At 34.2% G+C, this 16,848-nt stretch overlaps 3 protein-coding genes across 9 annotated transcripts; 2 read left to right on the top strand and 1 right to left on the bottom strand.

Annotated features, from left to right (window-relative positions):
- The first annotated feature begins 1,056 nt into the window (after positions 1-1,056).
- LOC137836066 (ATPase 9, plasma membrane-type) lies at positions 1,057-5,463 on the top strand. The gene is made up of 13 exons (XM_068644885.1): positions 1,057-1,189; positions 1,283-1,402; positions 1,503-1,601; positions 1,688-1,825; positions 1,907-2,221; positions 2,320-2,646; positions 2,730-2,849; positions 2,954-3,076; positions 3,162-3,576; positions 3,671-4,185; positions 4,273-4,446; positions 4,540-4,722; positions 4,806-5,463. Exons 1-13 carry the CDS (start codon positions 1,148-1,150, stop codon positions 5,082-5,084), a joined length of 2,850 nt encoding a protein of 949 aa, XP_068500986.1. The 5' UTR covers positions 1,057-1,147; the 3' UTR covers positions 5,085-5,463.
- A 1,894-nt stretch (positions 5,464-7,357) lies between these two features.
- Positions 7,358-10,102, top strand: LOC137836069 (ribonuclease 3-like protein 1). 7 transcript variants are annotated; one of them, XR_011085186.1, is made up of 6 exons: positions 7,358-7,500; positions 7,560-7,678; positions 7,782-8,004; positions 8,314-8,425; positions 8,838-9,178; positions 9,357-10,102. XR_011085186.1 is itself a non-coding variant. In XM_068644889.1 (5 exons), the coding sequence occupies exons 2-5, from the start codon at positions 7,586-7,588 to the stop codon at positions 8,992-8,994; spliced, it is 585 nt and encodes a 194-aa protein (XP_068500990.1). In that variant the 5' UTR covers positions 7,362-7,500; positions 7,570-7,585; the 3' UTR covers positions 8,995-10,102. The 7 variants fall into 7 exon arrangements, 3 of the variants coding, with proteins under 3 accessions (XP_068500990.1, XP_068500991.1, XP_068500989.1); XR_011085185.1 differs by having other exon boundaries at positions 7,362-7,500; positions 7,570-7,678; XM_068644889.1 differs by having other exon boundaries at positions 7,362-7,500; positions 7,570-7,678; positions 8,838-10,102.
- A 1,196-nt stretch (positions 10,103-11,298) lies between these two features.
- LOC137836067 (probable receptor-like protein kinase At1g80640) lies at positions 11,299-14,968 on the bottom strand. Its single transcript, XM_068644886.1, has 10 exons — positions 14,481-14,968; positions 13,631-13,801; positions 13,274-13,515; positions 13,045-13,177; positions 12,884-12,947; positions 12,701-12,797; positions 12,513-12,612; positions 11,876-11,994; positions 11,696-11,785; positions 11,299-11,611 (listed from the first exon to the last, which is right to left on the bottom strand). The coding sequence occupies exons 1-10, from the start codon at positions 14,596-14,598 to the stop codon at positions 11,459-11,461; spliced, it is 1,287 nt and encodes a 428-aa protein (XP_068500987.1). The 5' UTR covers positions 14,599-14,968; the 3' UTR covers positions 11,299-11,458.
- Positions 14,969-16,848: the final 1,880 nt, after the last annotated feature.

A 16,848-nucleotide genomic window follows, 5' to 3' on the forward strand; every position in this document is an offset into this window, starting at 1 on the left:
TCTTCTGGATTATCCAATCCGTAACACATTTCGAACTTAATTTGGAAGACAATTCCAGATCCAAGTTTATCTTTTGAATGCACAATCTGAAATACATATCATAGTAAGATGGTATTACAAATTGTATAATCCAAAATATATTTTTGGATCAAGAAATACCTTCCAGATTTTATAATCTATAATATATTTTTTTAAAGAAAAAAAATCATATTCTACAATTCGAGTGGTGTAAATTTGTATTTTTTAAAAACAAAATAATGGAGGTACAGTAGAAACTATGGAGGTGCCGGAAGAAACAGCCCTTGGCATATTATCCAAAAGGGAAGGCTTCAAATTGAAAGGATCCAATGAGTGCAATGTATGTTAGGCAAATGTTCCCTGCACCTAACACTTTGAACCTGCACCCAACATAATTTCAAAAATTCCGAAAATACCCTTTATTTCAGAAATGAAAATCCAGAATTAAAAATAATGCATTTTGGAAAAATAAATCTGGAAGAGATTTTTGTGATTGGGTGCAGTGATATGGTGCAGGAAGCAATTGCCTGTATGTTATGTGAAAAGAAAATTGCTTCAATTGGGCCATAAAGTTAGTCCAAGCGGTACATAATCGAATTGGACCCAAGCCCATGTGTATGAAGAGAATGATGAGATTCGGTGACACGTGGGAGAGGTGATGGTAGCGCATGACTGGGGTCAAAGGAAAAGATTTCTATTGACACCCTACATTAAAACCATATACTAATAATATAATAATATAATAATATTTAAAATTAAAAATAAATTAAAATATTATTTTATTGATTTGTGAAGTGGATGTTTTTTTTTTTACTGTTTGTGGTATTAACACATCATTGCCTAGGTCAAAAGGAACAGCACGAGTTCAGGTGCTGGCTATTTTAGTGTCTATTTTTCAATGTTAGTTACGAAAATAAAACAAAAAAGAATGATAGAAAAAGAAAGAGAAGAGAACCAGTTTTTTAGTTAACGAGTGGGACAGAGTGATTTTAGAATAACTCTTGAGAAGGAAACTCTCACTCACACACACACTTCCAAAATACTCTTCCTTTCCTTATATATACTCACACCCTTCACACTTCTTTTCATAAAAACATCTTTCTCTCCTTAACACAACAACAACAACAACATGGGAGGTCTCGAAGATATCAAGAATGAAGCAGTGGATCTCGTCAGTTTCTTGTCTCCTTTTCTTTTTCTTCTCTTTCTTGTTCTATTCTCAGATTCATGTTACTACAATGCAACGTGCTTTTCTGTTTTGCAGGAGCGGATCCCTGTAGATGAAGTGTTCCGAGAATTGAACTGTTCCAAGGAAGGTCTCACAAATGAGGAAGGCCAGAAGAGGTTGCAAGTTTTTGGGCCAAACAAGTTGGAAGAAAAGGAGGCAATCATCATCAACTCATTCATTTTCTTCTCCTTAAAGTTAAATCTTTTAATGTGTATACTAATCTCTGCACAAACATTGTGTTTCTTTTATCATTCAGGAAAGCAAACTGCTTAAGTTCTTGGGTTTTATGTGGAACCCTCTCTCATGGGTCATGGAAGCCGCTGCCATCATGGCCATTGCATTGGCAAATGGAGGGGTAAAGCCTTCTGCACATACCCTTCGAAACAAGACTGAGTTTTTGTTTATGGGTTTCTTCTCATTTCCCAATCTTGAAACGTGCAGGGTGAACCCCCGGATTGGCAAGACTTTGTGGGAATCACGGTGTTGCTGGTTATCAACTCAACCATCAGTTTCATTGAAGAAAACAACGCAGGAAATGCTGCAGCAGCGCTCATGGCAGGCCTTGCTCCCAAAGCCAAGGTATACTAAATGATGATGATGATGATGATGAAGGTGTTGCAAATTTGTTTGCTTTTTAACATGTGAGTGGTGGGCATGCAGGTTGTGAGAGATGGAAAGTGGTCTGAGGTGGACGCTGCTATTCTGGTACCAGGAGATATAATCAGCATCAAACTGGGAGACATCATCCCTGCTGATGCTCGTTTGTTGGAAGGAGATGCCCTCAAGATCGATCAGTCTGCACTCACTGGTGAGTCATTGCCTGTTACTAGAAGCCCTGGTGATGAAATCTTCTCTGGCTCCACGGTGAAGCAAGGAGAGATTGAAGCAGTTGTGATTGCTACTGGGGTTCATACCTTCTTCGGCAAGGCTGCACATTTAGTCGACAGCACAAACCAAGTTGGCCATTTCCAAAAGGTACTGTAATGAAGTACTATGTTGTAAACTCTTGTTTCCTGGGAACAAATGCAACTTCATAACTTATAACTCATGTGACTTTGTATGGTAACGATCAGGTATTGACAGCCATTGGAAATTTCTGCATTTGCTCGATTGCTGTGGGGATGATCATCGAGATTGTTGTCATGTATCCAATTCAGCACCGCAAGTACAGGAGTGGAATCAACAATCTCTTGGTCCTTCTCATCGGAGGAATTCCCATTGCCATGCCAACAGTCTTGTCAGTAACAATGGCTATTGGTTCCCACAGGCTATCTGAACAAGGTGCCATCACCAAGAGGATGACAGCCATTGAGGAAATGGCTGGGATGGATGTTTTGTGCAGTGACAAGACTGGCACTTTGACACTTAATAAGCTCACCGTAGACAAGGCTTTGATTGAGGTAATTGAGAAGATGACAGACAAGTATTTGGGTGAAATCAATTGTTTTGTAACTACTGAAAAAGTTATCTGTCTTTTATACAGGTTTTCTCAAGAGATGCTGACAAGGATACAGTGATTTTGCTTGGAGCTAGGGCCTCCAGAGTGGAAAACCAAGATGCTATTGATACTTGCATTGTTGGAATGTTGGGTGATCCAAAAGAGGTGTGTAACAATCCTCATTCCACAAAATAAAGCCAGATTCTACATGAACAAACCAAAAGAGACATGGAATAATTAATAGCAACAAACTTGTTTTTTTGGTGCAGGCTAGAGATGGCATTCAAGAGGTACATTTTCTGCCATTTAACCCAGTGGAAAAGCGCACAGCCATAACATACATTGACTCTGATGGTAACTGGTCCCGAGTAAGCAAAGGTGCACCAGAACAGGTAATTAGTGCACAACACTGAACTAAGAGTTGATATATTACATGTAAACTAATGCAACCTGTTCTTGCATATGAAATTTTGTCAGATCATCGAACTCTGCAACCTTCGGGAAGACGTGAAGAAGAAGGCTCTATCCATCATTGGTAAATTTGCTGATCGTGGTCTTCGGTCGCTTGCTGTTGCCAAACAAGACGTGCCAGAAAAGACAAAGGAGAGTTCTGGAGGACCATGGCAGTTTGTGGGTCTGTTGCCACTTTTTGACCCACCAAGACATGACAGTGCTGAGACCATAAGGCGTGCCCTCCATCTAGGAGTTAATGTTAAGATGATCACTGGTGATCAGCTAGCTATCGGCAAGGAAACTGGTCGCAGACTTGGCATGGGAAGCAACATGTATCCTTCTTCATCCCTCCTCGGTCAGAACAAGGACGAGTCCATTTCCGCCCTTCCTATTGATGAACTCATTGAGAAGGCTGATGGATTTGCCGGTGTCTTCCCTGGTAAATCACCACATCATGTCATCACAAGTTTGTTGATTAGTTAAAACTTCAATTTTCATTCATTTTGATCTGTGGCGGCATTTCAAATATGCAGAACACAAGTACGAGATTGTGAAGAGACTTCAGGAAAGGAAACACATCTGTGGGATGACAGGAGATGGTGTGAACGATGCTCCTGCACTGAAAAGAGCAGACATTGGTATTGCTGTTGCTGATGCAACTGATGCAGCTCGAGGTGCATCTGACATAGTTCTCACTGAGCCTGGCTTGAGTGTGATTGTGAGTGCTGTGTTGACAAGCCGAGCCATCTTCCAAAGAATGAAGAATTACACCATCTATGCTGTTTCCATTACCATCCGAGTGGTGTTAGGCTTTTTGCTGCTTGCTCTGATCTGGAAGTTTGACTTCTCACCCTTTATGGTTCTGATCATTGCCATTCTGAATGATGGCACCATCATGACCATTTCCAAAGACAGGGTGAAGCCATCTCCAATGCCAGATTCCTGGAAGTTGAGAGAGATTTTCATCACTGGCATTGTTCTCGGTGCCTACCTAGCTGTGATGACTGTTGTCTTCTTCTGGGCTGCTCATGCATCTAACTTTTTCTCGGTAAATTTGTTTAATTTATGAAACATCAATTGCAAAATCATTTTTTTTAATCCTTCTTAACCTCTTTCACTTGAAAACCAATGGCAGGACAAATTTGGAGTGAGATCCATCAGGGATAACCACAGCGAGCTCACAGCAGCTGTTTATCTTCAAGTGAGCATTGTGAGTCAAGCACTCATTTTTGTGACACGATCGAGGAGCTGGTCTTACGTTGAACGCCCTGGACTGTTTCTTCTTGTTGCTTTCTTTATAGCACAGCTGGTGAGTATCAAATACATGTGTTCTTACTTCAGCTCTTGCTTTCATTATACATATAAACAATGATATTTGTGTTTTTCATGGACTATTATGTAGATTGCCACAATCATAGCTGTGTATGCAAACTGGGGATTTGCAAAGATGAAAGGCATTGGATGGGGTTGGGCTGGTGTGATTTGGCTCTACAGCATTGTTTTCTATGTTCCCATGGATATTCTGAAGTTCATCATCCGATATGGTTTGACTGGAAAAGCTTGGAACAATATAACCGAGAATAGAGTAACATCTCAGTCTCCTCAATGTTTTGTTGTGAATGCAGAATATGTATTTGGCTAGCTCTCAATGGTTTTTGTATGGTGCAGGTTGCTTTCACCTCAAAGAATGATTATGGAAAGGGAGAAAGAGAAGCACAGTGGGCTGCAGCTCAACGCACACTGCATGGTCTGAATCCACCTGAAACTGATGAGATGTTGAATGAGAAGAACAACTATAGGGAGTTGTCTGAACTTGCAGAACAGGCCAAGAAACGTGCTGAAGTTGCAAGGCTGAGGGAACTTCACACTCTAAAGGGTCATGTTGAGTCTGTTGTGAAACTCAAAGGACTTGACATTGAGACAATCCAGCAGCACTACACAGTGTGATGAAGAGCTGTCTGGAACATGACATAGATTTAGAGAATAAAATAGATGAGAATTTTGATGTTGTCCTTGATGTCTCAAATCTGATTTGGATTTTGAAGAACACAAGGGCTATAGAATAATCCAATACTTGGAGACTGTGCAACACAGTCCATGGTTGGAAGGCATTGTTTTAGAATAATCCAACACTTCGAGACTGTGCAACACAGTCCATGGTTGGAAGACAATTTTTTTAGAATAATCCAACACTTCGAGACTGTGCAACACAGTCCATGGTTGGAAGAGTTTTTTTTTGCTGCAAGTTTTTTCATAATTTGTCTTAGATTATAGCATTCTTTTGTTATTTCATGCTCAATCAATGAAAGAAGATTTTGTTTCTTCACTTTCTGTCTTCATCACTTCTTACATTCCTACTCTCATTCCAAAGAAACTCATATTTCATCACTTCTTTTACCCCTTTTTTCTTAGAAAACTTCCAAAAAAGAATAATCCAATACATAAATTAAAAAACCAAAAAAATATTTAAAAGGTCCTATAAATAAATAAATATATTTACAAGTTAATTTAAATTAACAGAGGAATCAAATTTTTTTTCAAGCTCATCTAAACAAACAATGATAAATTTACAACTTGGTTGATAGATGGTTGTGGATTTATCCTGTGACCATTGCAAAGATTTAAATTTCATAATAACATTCTTTTTACTGTTTTATTTACAGAATCACTTTAGTATAATATTTTATTATTAAAGTAAAGTTGTAATGTATTATATAAAAAAAAATTGTTGTCAATTGATGATTTTCATAAAGTTATTCAAATAATTTTGTTTTAAGTCAAACAATGGTAATATAAATAGTTAAAATAAGAAACTAAAATTAATTAATTTAATTTTTGATTATTTATTTTAATATAGTTTATTTAAACTTGAATTAATATTTTTTTTTATAGTTTTTACATTAAATTGTTTTTAAAAATATTATTTTTAAATATATTAATATATAAAATAAAAATTGTTATATAACATAACCTAAATCATAAAATTATTATATTACAAAAATTGTATAACTTTTTTTATTCATTTTCACCTACTTTTCTTTTATTTAAACAATTCACTTTCCATTTTTCTTCTTCTTTTCTCTTTTCTTTTATATCTTTATGTTAATCTAGTCTATTACCTAAGTTATTTACTAATTGTACCCTATTCACTTCACTCACATTGACACCTTAAACATATATCATACTTTATGATTGTTTCTATTATTAACTTTTGTGTTACACAATTTCCTAAAAGATACATAATAATTCTTTTTGAAGATATTAATGGCAAAAATATTTAGAAAACTAATGTAATTATTTGAATTTAAATTTAAAAAAAAATAGTATGTATTAAATAAAACAACATGTATGCAACTAATGGTATTAAATAAGGGCCAGCAGAATGAAAAGGACAACCTCATTCTTTTTAAATGCAGTCGGTTTGATTTTTTAATAATATATTTTTTTTTATGTCAATTGGTTTTTTTGGACCTAGTTTCAAAATTATTTGGTCCAAAATTATGTTGATAGAGTTAAACTTTTCAGTTGAAAGTGTTTATTTTTTTCATTGAATTTTAATAAATAAAAAACTTTAAAGGTAAAAAATTTCATCTATTTTTATTAAAATGCAATTTACTTTTATAAGTACATACTAAATGGTGTTTTAGTAATGATATCTAAAACTAAATTAAAGTTTGATGATAATTTTTGCAGTAAAGATTAAATATATTCTCAGAAAAAAATATTTTAACTTATTTGAAACTTATATCCACTTTTAACCATTTTATCTTTAAATAACTGTCTTTGTTTATTTGGATGCATATTTTTTTACCTAATATGACTTTTATGTAATAAAAGATTAAAACTGTTCTTATTATATGATTAGAATTGTAAATTAAGAAAATATAACTTATTTATATGTAGTTTTTTTATAATCTAAATTTAATAATATTTTATTTTAATAATCATTATCACAATTAATTTTTTTTTATTACATATACTTTTTATTATTGTAAAAAAGTGCACACTTACACACCTATCTTAGGTTAAAATCTCTTATATATGTTTTGGTTAGGAGTTAAGTTATGAGAAAAATCAATAAAATAAGAAAAAATAACTTGAAATTAACATTTTTTTTATGTTAGATTTTCATAACCAAGTTTCTTGTATAATGTTAAATCTTAGTTTAATTTTATCTAGAAATAGATTAGTATTTTACTTAACTGAAAGATTATCAAATTGTAACTAACTTAATCTCTTTATTTGGGACATAGCAAAAAAACCTACTTTTCAAAGAGATTATGAACATGAACCTAACTCATTCATTGAATTGCATTTGCATTTACAAGGAAAGATAGATACACTGAAAAACACTGTTTCTTTGGTAAGTTTCATTCTCTGTTCCTTCAATCTTTTTCATTATGTCTTCTCAAACTGCAAAAGTTCTTGATAGGACAAGACAAATAAGCATGGAAACGCGCGTCCCAAAACTTGCTGTTAATCTCAAACACCTTCCTCCAATTGAACCCTCTCTAATTCCAAATCATTCCTCCAATTCAAAGGTTCTTTATTTTCCTATTTTCCTTTTGTTTTTTACAATTGGGTATGTGCAAGATTGGTCTTTTTTCTCTTCTGAAATGATTTTTTTCTTTCTCTCTTCTGCAGGGTAAGTTAAACAGTGGTTGTAGCAGAGCTACTGCTAAAGCTGTAAAGGGTAAACCCAGAGTGGGGACGAAGTTGGGTGCTTCTGATAAAGATATTGTCAAAGAACCCTCCTTGGGAATGACCAACATTGTAGTTGAGGAAGCATCTTCTATTTCATCTAACCAAAATAGCAAGTCTTGTGGCACCCCAACAACCTCTCCAACTCAGACTCAGACACAAGAAGGTTTGTCTTTACTCTTGCTATGTTTAATCTATTTCAAGTATGGTGATATTTTCTCTTTTCGGGTCACATAAATTGTCTATTTTATGCACTTTCTCGAATTTTTTTTAATTGTAATTAGTGGTTATAATGTGCTATGTCTTCAAGTTGTTAGTAGAGAACCATTGAGTTATTGATTTAGTCCATTAAAATGTTTTCCTGTTTTTGACTTTGGTTTGCCTCTTTTGGATGATGTCTTAATTTTCTCAGTAATTCTACCTTTTTTCTTCCAAGATGCTTTTTTTGTCAAGATTATGACCCCTTTGAACTTAGGTATGAAGAAAGGAACTGCAAGGTCTAATTTGTACAAGACATGTGCTGCAAATCATTGGAAACCCCCAATCTTTGATTGCTGCATAGAGGAAGGTCCAAGTCATAAGAGAATGTATGTTTACCAGCTACCTTGTGCTTTTGTCCTCTTGCTGAATAATTCTAAATTTTCTCATTATGAATATTATTATCGCAGATAGTACACAATATAGGAGTTACAACGAATTAATATATTCTCTTCTCAATTGTACAATTTAAGTCACAATATCTTATGTAAAATCTAATTCTTGTTCACAAGATTATTCTCATCCCAACTTGTATTTAACTTTTGTCTTGATCTAATCATTGATTGCCACTAAAGTTTGCTCAGTAGATTGACCAAGCATCATCCAGAATTTGAATAAAATCGAAACAATTGGCTTTTATGATAGTAAATTTCTTTTGTTTTTGTCACTCATGATGAGACTAAAGAAAATATCATTATAAATTTTCTTTCTGTTTGGGTGACTAGTTGATGTTTATCTCAGGTTCACCTTCAAGGTTATTATTGAGATACAAGCATCAAAAAACACATTAGAGTGCTATGGTGCCCCTCATCGAAAAAAGAAAGAAGCAGCAGACCACGCAGCTGAGGGAGCATTATTTTACCTACAATATATAGGATATGCTGTGAAGAACCAATAAATAGAAAGTAGGTTATTGAATATTATCAACAGCCAAGACTTCCACTATTTCATTCTTCAGTGATACTCTCTAGACTAGGTAGCCAATGGTCAGAAGAAGACCATGCTTTCTTAGGAGAACTTCTTAACCCTTTACCCGTCAAATCGTGTGTCCTCTTCCTGGCTAATATATTGTCATTTCGAGGGTGAGCTCTGTTTGATGATGTTCTTGTTTCTTTTCTCATATCACCAACATTTGCTTTAGTCCTGCCTCCATTAAACAGGCTCACAAAGCAATTATCATGGGATAAACCACCATTATTATCATTAACATTTATACTCAAATTCCTAATATCAATCTTATTTTTGGAATGTTGTTTGTAGTTATCTGTTTGCTTTGCAGTGCTTTTATTCATGAAGACACAACAAGTGGAGAGCATACCATCATCTTCCTTCTCTTTGCTGGATTGTGTGTTTCTAAGTTGATCAAATGAAGAACTGGTTGCAATTTCGCGAGCAGGAGAAGGAGAGCTCCTTGGAGAAAGCCCTTGAAGCTTTCTAATTGTGCTCATTGGTACTACATAGTACTTTTGTCCAAGCACAAGCTCTTCATCTGGTTCAACAACTGCCCATGGTTGCTGGAACACATATGGGTATGCAACACAACATCTTGGATAGCGGCACATAATCTCAGCTGCAGTCACTGGTTTGTCATGTAGCTCAACATGGCCACCACGATGGACAATCTGAAGAAACGTGGTCTTTGGATTCTTTGCCGAAATCCAGCATGAAAATAGCATGGTTTCCCTGTGTTTTGGGAGTGCAGGGTCGGGTGGAGGAGGTAGAAATGGGAGCAAGCTGTAAGTAAACTCATAAGGAAGATTATATAAGTAGTTCATCAAGGTGAAGTGGTAAAAGGAAAAATACTAGGCATGTGGTCTTGGCTGTTAGTGATTTCATTCATTGGTAGTATCGAAAAAATTGTTTCCTATGAGGCATAGTAGATTGAATCTGTATTACGCATGTTTCTCTTGTTGTCTTTTTTCCAAGAATGCATTTATGCCTACTAAGATGACATTTTATAATGCATTGTTTTTTAACCATGAAATGGAACTGTATAAGATTATCTATTCCTTCATCTACACTACTACATAGTGGAAATAATCTGAAGTGTGTATAAATGATAAAACGGGCCAACATAAATAAGTTTTATCACAGTATATAAAGAGAAGAAAAAGAAGTGAATATTATAAAACTTCATTTATGTAATTCAATCTTTGAAAAAATTAGTTCAAATAACTTGTAGAAAAGTACGTAAGTTATTTCTTATTAAGAAGTTTATTCGGATCAGGTGTTAGATGCTAACATCAGTTATGGTCAAGGAATCATGATGAGTGGTCTGTACGTTATGTATTTGTTGTGGATTCTGCTTGGAATAATTTGAGTACTTCACATGAAATTTTGATGTAGTACTGCAAGTTATCTTAATGTTTCAATGATGGCAGGCACTGTTTGTCGAGAACAATTCAGGGATTCTCTGTCAAATAAAAACTATAGCCAAATTAGTATCACAAATATTCTAATCATATCCATTTAGAAGTTATAAAGAATATGCTTAAGCTGAGTAAGCAACTTGTTGTTTGAAAGTGACTAAACTCCTTGAAATTGATAACTACGAAGAAACATGAGATTCTTACGAAGATGGTTGGAGGAATTTTACATTCTCCTTGTGTTCTTATTTGTGGAAACCAAACCAATGATTAAGCATGCGGGATAATTTATAGTACTCAGAACATAGAATCGTGAATATCAAGAAATTGAGTATACATTAAAAACAACAAAGCGAACGCAATCTTGGACTTATTTACTAGCTCGTTCTAGTTGTTTTCCATGACTTTGACTTGAAACAACTTTGCGTGCTGTGTTCTTATTAGATTGTTTCTTGTTAGCAAAAATGCCAAATTGACCCTGTTTCAATTACGGCAGATTGGATGAAACGTGTTTCCTTTCCATTAAGTTTGATTCTCTCAAGGATTCGCACCTCGTGTATTTTTCTCAATCATCAGGTGAGATGATGCACCCAAAGAAATAACTAGCAGTATGTGTTCTAAGATTAATGATTTGTAAGTTCCTGAAGATTTCACATCATCCAGAAATTAGAGTATTTTATAATATATAATTGGATGCAAGTCGGTTTTATAAAGTTATTAGGCTTAAAGTCTACTTCTTAATAAAAGAGTGTTTTTCGGTCACCAAATTAATTAATTTTATAAATTAATTTTATAGTGTCCTCATAACTTGTGAAGATGGTAATATGAGCATGGTGTACGACTAAAAGAAGAACCAAATTGCAATCATAAATAATTACACTTGGATATTCCTCTTTGCCTCTTTGTAACAATAATAACCATGATTATAATAATAAAATGTTTAAAAACTGCAGAAATACAGTAGTTGAAAAATGAAAACACAACAATTATCCAATATCAATGAGAGTTCTCTGAGCTGATTGGTTCCGTAATTCTTAGTGACCCTCCAAGCTCAACAGGTACCAAAGGGATGAGAGAGTGCAGCACGTCTGTTATTAATGGCCTATAACTTGGTTCTGCTTGCACGCAGAGTACAGCCACTGCAGCAACCTGTAGAATGTTAACATGAACTTAAGATGTTGCATTTATCATTAAGCAGCAAAATTTGGATCACAGTGCTTCTACTCAATGAACCTGATATAAATGCTTCCAATCCATTGTGTCTCTGATAACAGGATCAAGAATACTTGGAAGCTTCGATCTGTCAGTTAGCTGAGGCATGGCCTGCAAGGTGAAAGTTTTAACCATCAAGTACTGCAGAACTGGAGTTTTCATTCAGATTTCTCCACTAAGAAGGCCTGAGAGAAAACATACCCATGATACAAGGGATTGATATTGGTGTGAGGTCATGTTTACAATGGGTTTTCTTCCGGTTAGGAGTTCTAGAAGGACAACCCCAAAAGCGTAGACATCGCTCTTGTCAGTTAGTTTACCTGAAAAGCTGGTTGTTGTTACGTTCGTTTTGAAGGAAAATGGAAAAATGGAAAGATCAAGCTTCATTGTTTCAGTCAGCTTAAAGCTATTACAAGGAGAAACAGTTTAATTCACTAATATGCTTTTACCCCCACAAAGTAAGTTGGTACTTACAAATTATACAATAACCACAATCATTAGGGTCTATCAAGATCTTTTAATGGCTTCTACTGAAGTTTTCAAAGGATATGCTTGAATATCTAGTGATGAATAGAGAAGAATGAAATGCATGAGGGAATGGAGTGGAGTAGAATGAAACAGTGACAAAGGTACCATTCCTATGTTTAGATATTGTACCATGGAATAGATAATCTCAACTTCCACAAGGATAAAAGAATCACAAGAAAAGAATGACATAAAAATTTAGAAAGAAATGATTTTCAAAAGAAAAGTGAAGTGATCAAACAGAAGAGCATGAAGCAACAGTCTAGCAAGGTTTATGTTATGTCTTTTCATGATAATAAATATTCTTGTATACCATGTGATATGTACTCAGGGGCCACGTATCCTAAAGTTCCTGACATCTTCATGTTCTTATGTTGCATTCCAGAAACCATAGCAAATTCAAAATCTGATAACTGAATCACAAAACTCAGTACAGAAAAATGAATAATATAATTAACTAATTGAGAACATGCAAGATTATTAAGTCAGTAGCAATCTAACCTTGGCATTAAAGTTAGAATCCAGAAGAACATTGGAAGATTTTAAGTCTCGATGAACCACAGGAGGATTTGAGTGCTCATGGAGATATTCTAATGCTCTAACAGACGAAATATGCATTAGACAATATAGATCAGACAAGGAATACTTAATTACTTTTAAGTAGAACAGGCATCATAAATTCACCTGGCAACATCAACAGCAATTCTTAACCTGAGATACCAGGTTAAAGATGACCCTCGATTAGGCCCTACAATTGTTGATACCAATGAGCAACATATGATCATTAAGTTCCCAATACATGAACTTTTTTCCTTTTTTCTTGATGAACATTAATGAAAATATACCATGCAATTGAGTTTCCAGAGACCCATTCTCCATCAGTTCATAAACAAGAAACCTCGATTGATCATGAATACAATAACCCATAAGTTTTATGATATTCTGATGGCGCATCTTGCTCAACCAACTCACTTCATTCTGCAATTTAGTGCAACAACTAAAGGCGAATTCTATAAAGGGAAATATCATATCCCAGTAAATACATGTTCAAGTCTAATTCTAAAGGACTATCACCTCAAATTCTTTATCAGCATCACTGTCTGCTTTCTTCACAGCTGCCTGGAAATGCTCATCAAAATTAGCTCTGTAAATGATTCTTGAACCACTCTCTCTTATAATACTGCTTGTGCTAAAGCTGTTCGTGGCAGCCTCTAACATCTGATACTCAAAAATAGCAACTGAACTCTTCTTATCTGCCATCCTAGAGTAGTTAAGTTTAGCATTAACCGAGCTTAAGGTTTCCCCTTTTGCAGCCTCTACAAGTTCAATAAATAAATGAATGAGGAGTGGAAAAGGAATTTTCTATGCTTGCATTACCTCTGTACAAAAAACAAAACCCAAATAAAGTTTTACCAGAGAAAATAGTCATACCAGTGGTATCTTGGCTTTTACTTCTCGAGTGTTTTAAGGTTTTATGTCGACAGAACCAGACATAAAGTATGATTAGGAAGACTCCACCAAGAAGACCAGAACAAGCAACTAACCCAATTAGAATTCTCTTATCCAAATTCTGGTGGTGCACTGCTCTAACCTCCTGAATACCTGTTCCAACATAAGACAACACAATAATTCATTAAGCACCAATTTCAAGGTTTTAAATTGCAGTTTCCGCCATGTTTTTTGATATAGCAGAAAATTAAGGACAAATGCAGACACAATAGCAGTTGCTGACACTTAAAAATCCTTATCCCAGAGCTTTTTTAAAACCGATATACCGAGCTTATATAAGAACTCAAATCAAAGAAAAGGTTGGTGGGGGATTACAATTCCAAAAATTAAATCTAATATGAAAGAAAAAGTTGGTTGGGAGATATTTAAAGTCAGAACATGCAAATGTCTACTTAAAAGAGCAAAATTGAGGAAACAGTTTTGTTTTATCAGAATTTATGACTGCCAGTGAAAGGTTTGTGGTTTTCCAAGGACTTCAGTTCCGAAATATGAAAACTTTACTATCCTTTACTTTCAAAATTGCATTTTTCAGAAACCACACATGTATATATCAAGAAAATGATTACGCCCGTCCATGGTTCAAGGAAAATTTATGATGACAGAAAATAGGAAGTAGAAACTGTACATTGAGGTTGTGTATTTTGGGGTTTCAAGTTCAGAATTTTGTAGTGTAGAACCAATGCTAACTCATAAAAGGCAGTACCAAGCACAGAGCGAGCAGAAACTGAAAGAGAAATGTTAAAAGTAAGTATATGAGCTGTTGGTATGGTACCTGGAGATTCAGCTTGTGCATTTTGAGAAACAGAAATGGAGGATGCAGCATGAAGAATTGGTGAGGAAAGAGAAATGCTCAGCACCCAAACAGGTAGGAAGAGAACAAGAAGATTCATCTGGGGTGTCCTTATTGAAGGAGAGAGAGAGAGAGAGAGAGTGGAATGGAATAACTTGTTGTCAAGAGAAGCTTCTTTCTTTTCTTGTTCAATTTTGAAACGATTTTTGGCAGTGCAGAAATGGACAAAGCCACAAAGGTTCTTCTTTCAGGAAAACCGAGAAAGGACTTTTTAATCCATTTTTAATTTGCTGATTGATGAACGATGATGATGAGAAATTTCATAGAAGAGAGAAGGTGGGGGAGCACCATGGAACCTGAAATCACGTGGCAGTTATCTAAAGGTGAGTGAGGAGAGTTCAAAAGTTATTGGGACACCCAGTGTTTGTGAGATGCAGAACCTGCATGTGGGTCATCACCATTTATGCTACACCAACAAAAATTAATGCAAGCATTTTTTTAAGGTGCTTGCTTTGCCAACTTTTGGAACCTAAAGTTCTAAGCCTTCACTTTACCTATTTACCTCTTCTTTTTTCAAATTATGGACTTGTCCTCTAACTCCTTCAGGGTCCCCATGTTTGGCAATTTGTCATAAAAGTAGAGTGCATGATCAAAGACACATTATACCTTGTCATTTGTGAATAGATTGGAATTAAATCTCAGAATATCTGTGTTTACCTAATTAGTAGCAGTAGAGTGTGCATGTTTCAATTCCAAATGCATGTTTATATACACACTAGATTACTGAATTTGGAAGTGAAATCAAGCTTTTATTTTAACTGCTATTTCTACTCTTTTTACTCAGAAGTTGAAACCATACTCATAGAATAATTGGTAAGTAACAGGATGTGACTGTAACAGAGGGTTGGCATGTAATTTTCACCAAACATGCAGCTCACCCATTGCCGAAGGAAATGGGGAAAACAACAAAGAAATACAGTTAATCTAAAGAAAAAATGAATAAAAAAGTTAGCCATAATTATAGTCATGTAATGCATATTGCATAATTACTTTTTGGAGGAAAATGCATGTTGCGATAGCGTCACATATGTCATGTGAACTCTTTATCATAAAAACCATAGAAAAAGGGGAAAACAAAGGCAAAATAACTGCAAACGTTTCTTAACATATAAACTATCACAGAATGGTTTATCCATATATTTAGGATAAAGTTTAGAAACAATTGTATTTTTTAATAAATAATTACATTATTAAACAACTATTAATAGCATTACAGTGTTGTATTTAGGTTTTAAGTTTATATTCGTTAGTTTGGTTATGTATAGACATTTCATGTGTTTGCAGATAAAATCGAATAGATAACATCGTTAAGTCAATCACTGCATTTAAGATATTATCTGTTTTAAATATTGGTGTTCCGTCACGGTTTTGTCTTTGGTAGATTGAAAAAAAAAAGTATAAAAATTGTTTTTTTCTCGACTCCTGATGTAGGACTATATTAGACGTAATGAAACATCCTCCATTTCAACCCTTTTTTATCAATGTTTTTTACATATAAATCATGATATGAAGTTTTGTTGAAATTCTATATTCTTGTGTTTTTAACATACATCCATAAATCAATAACATTTTTATGATAGGTTTATTTAAATTTGTAATACACTTCTGATCTTTGCTTATTATTATATACTTGTATTTTCTCTCTTATTTTATAAGGACATAGTTAGAAAAATACCATAGTGTATCACGAAGTTTTAAAACGATGGAGTAAATAGAGAAAAAAAAGTTTAAAATTACAGAATCTAAAGTAATAAAACAAAATGTTAATGAATAATACTGGTTAAGAAAATAAAGTAAAACATAAATTGAATAAAAAAATTACATATTAAAAAAAATATTTAAGACGTATAGTATTTGATAAAATATTTACCAACATTGAACACTAATTGAATTCTCAATAAACTATGCATTGTTGGGTACCACTACCAGCAGAAGCCAAATTCAAAATTGCGTAGTTTGATGGGTCTGTAAATTGTGGGTATTTCAATTTCATTTGGGCTTTTGGGTTATTTCTTTCTCCACCTCCATATTTTCTTCTTCTACCTTCATAATTTAAAATATAACTAATATAATTTTATTAATATATATCCGAAATATATTATAAATTACACATTTATTATATAGTTTGAAATATAATTCTAAATTCTAAATAGAATTATATAATTACTAGGTAATCTAAAACAATGTTTTAAATTACTTAATTTGAGATTTATATAATCTAAAATAAGATTATTCCAAATTTCTGAATTATATTATTAGAAATCCACATCGATAAGAGATAAGGACATTT

This window comes from Phaseolus vulgaris, chromosome 5 (assembly GCF_000499845.2).
Source record: "Phaseolus vulgaris cultivar G19833 chromosome 5, P. vulgaris v2.0, whole genome shotgun sequence".
Taxonomy (NCBI): domain Eukaryota; kingdom Viridiplantae; phylum Streptophyta; class Magnoliopsida; order Fabales; family Fabaceae; genus Phaseolus; species Phaseolus vulgaris.

Coding starts and splice junctions, on each gene's coding strand:
- LOC137836066 (XM_068644885.1), top strand. CDS start 1,148: ATGGGAGGTCTCGAAGATATCAAGAATGAAGCAGTGGATCTC. Junction 1,403..1,502: donor ACAAGTTGGAAGAAAAGGAG/GCAATCATCATC, acceptor TTTATCATTCAG/GAAAGCAAACTGCTTAAGTT. Junction 4,447..4,539: donor CTTTCTTTATAGCACAGCTG/GTGAGTATCAAA, acceptor ACTATTATGTAG/ATTGCCACAATCATAGCTGT.
- LOC137836069 (XM_068644888.1), top strand. CDS start 7,538: ATGTCTTCTCAAACTGCAAAAGTTCTTGATAGGACAAGACAAATAAGC. Junction 7,679..7,781: donor ATCATTCCTCCAATTCAAAG/GTTCTTTATTTT, acceptor TCTCTTCTGCAG/GGTAAGTTAAACAGTGGTTG. Junction 8,426..8,837: donor GGTCCAAGTCATAAGAGAAT/GTATGTTTACCA, acceptor TGTTTATCTCAG/GTTCACCTTCAAGGTTATTA.
- LOC137836067 (XM_068644886.1), bottom strand. CDS start 14,598: ATGAATCTTCTTGTTCTCTTCCTACCTGTTTGGGTGCTGAGCATTTCT. Junction 13,802..14,480: donor TGCACAAGCTGAATCTCCAG/GTACCATACCAA, acceptor ATGTTGGAACAG/GTATTCAGGAGGTTAGAGCA. Junction 12,613..12,700: donor ATTCTAACTTTAATGCCAAG/GTTAGATTGCTA, acceptor TTTGTGATTCAG/TTATCAGATTTTGAATTTGC.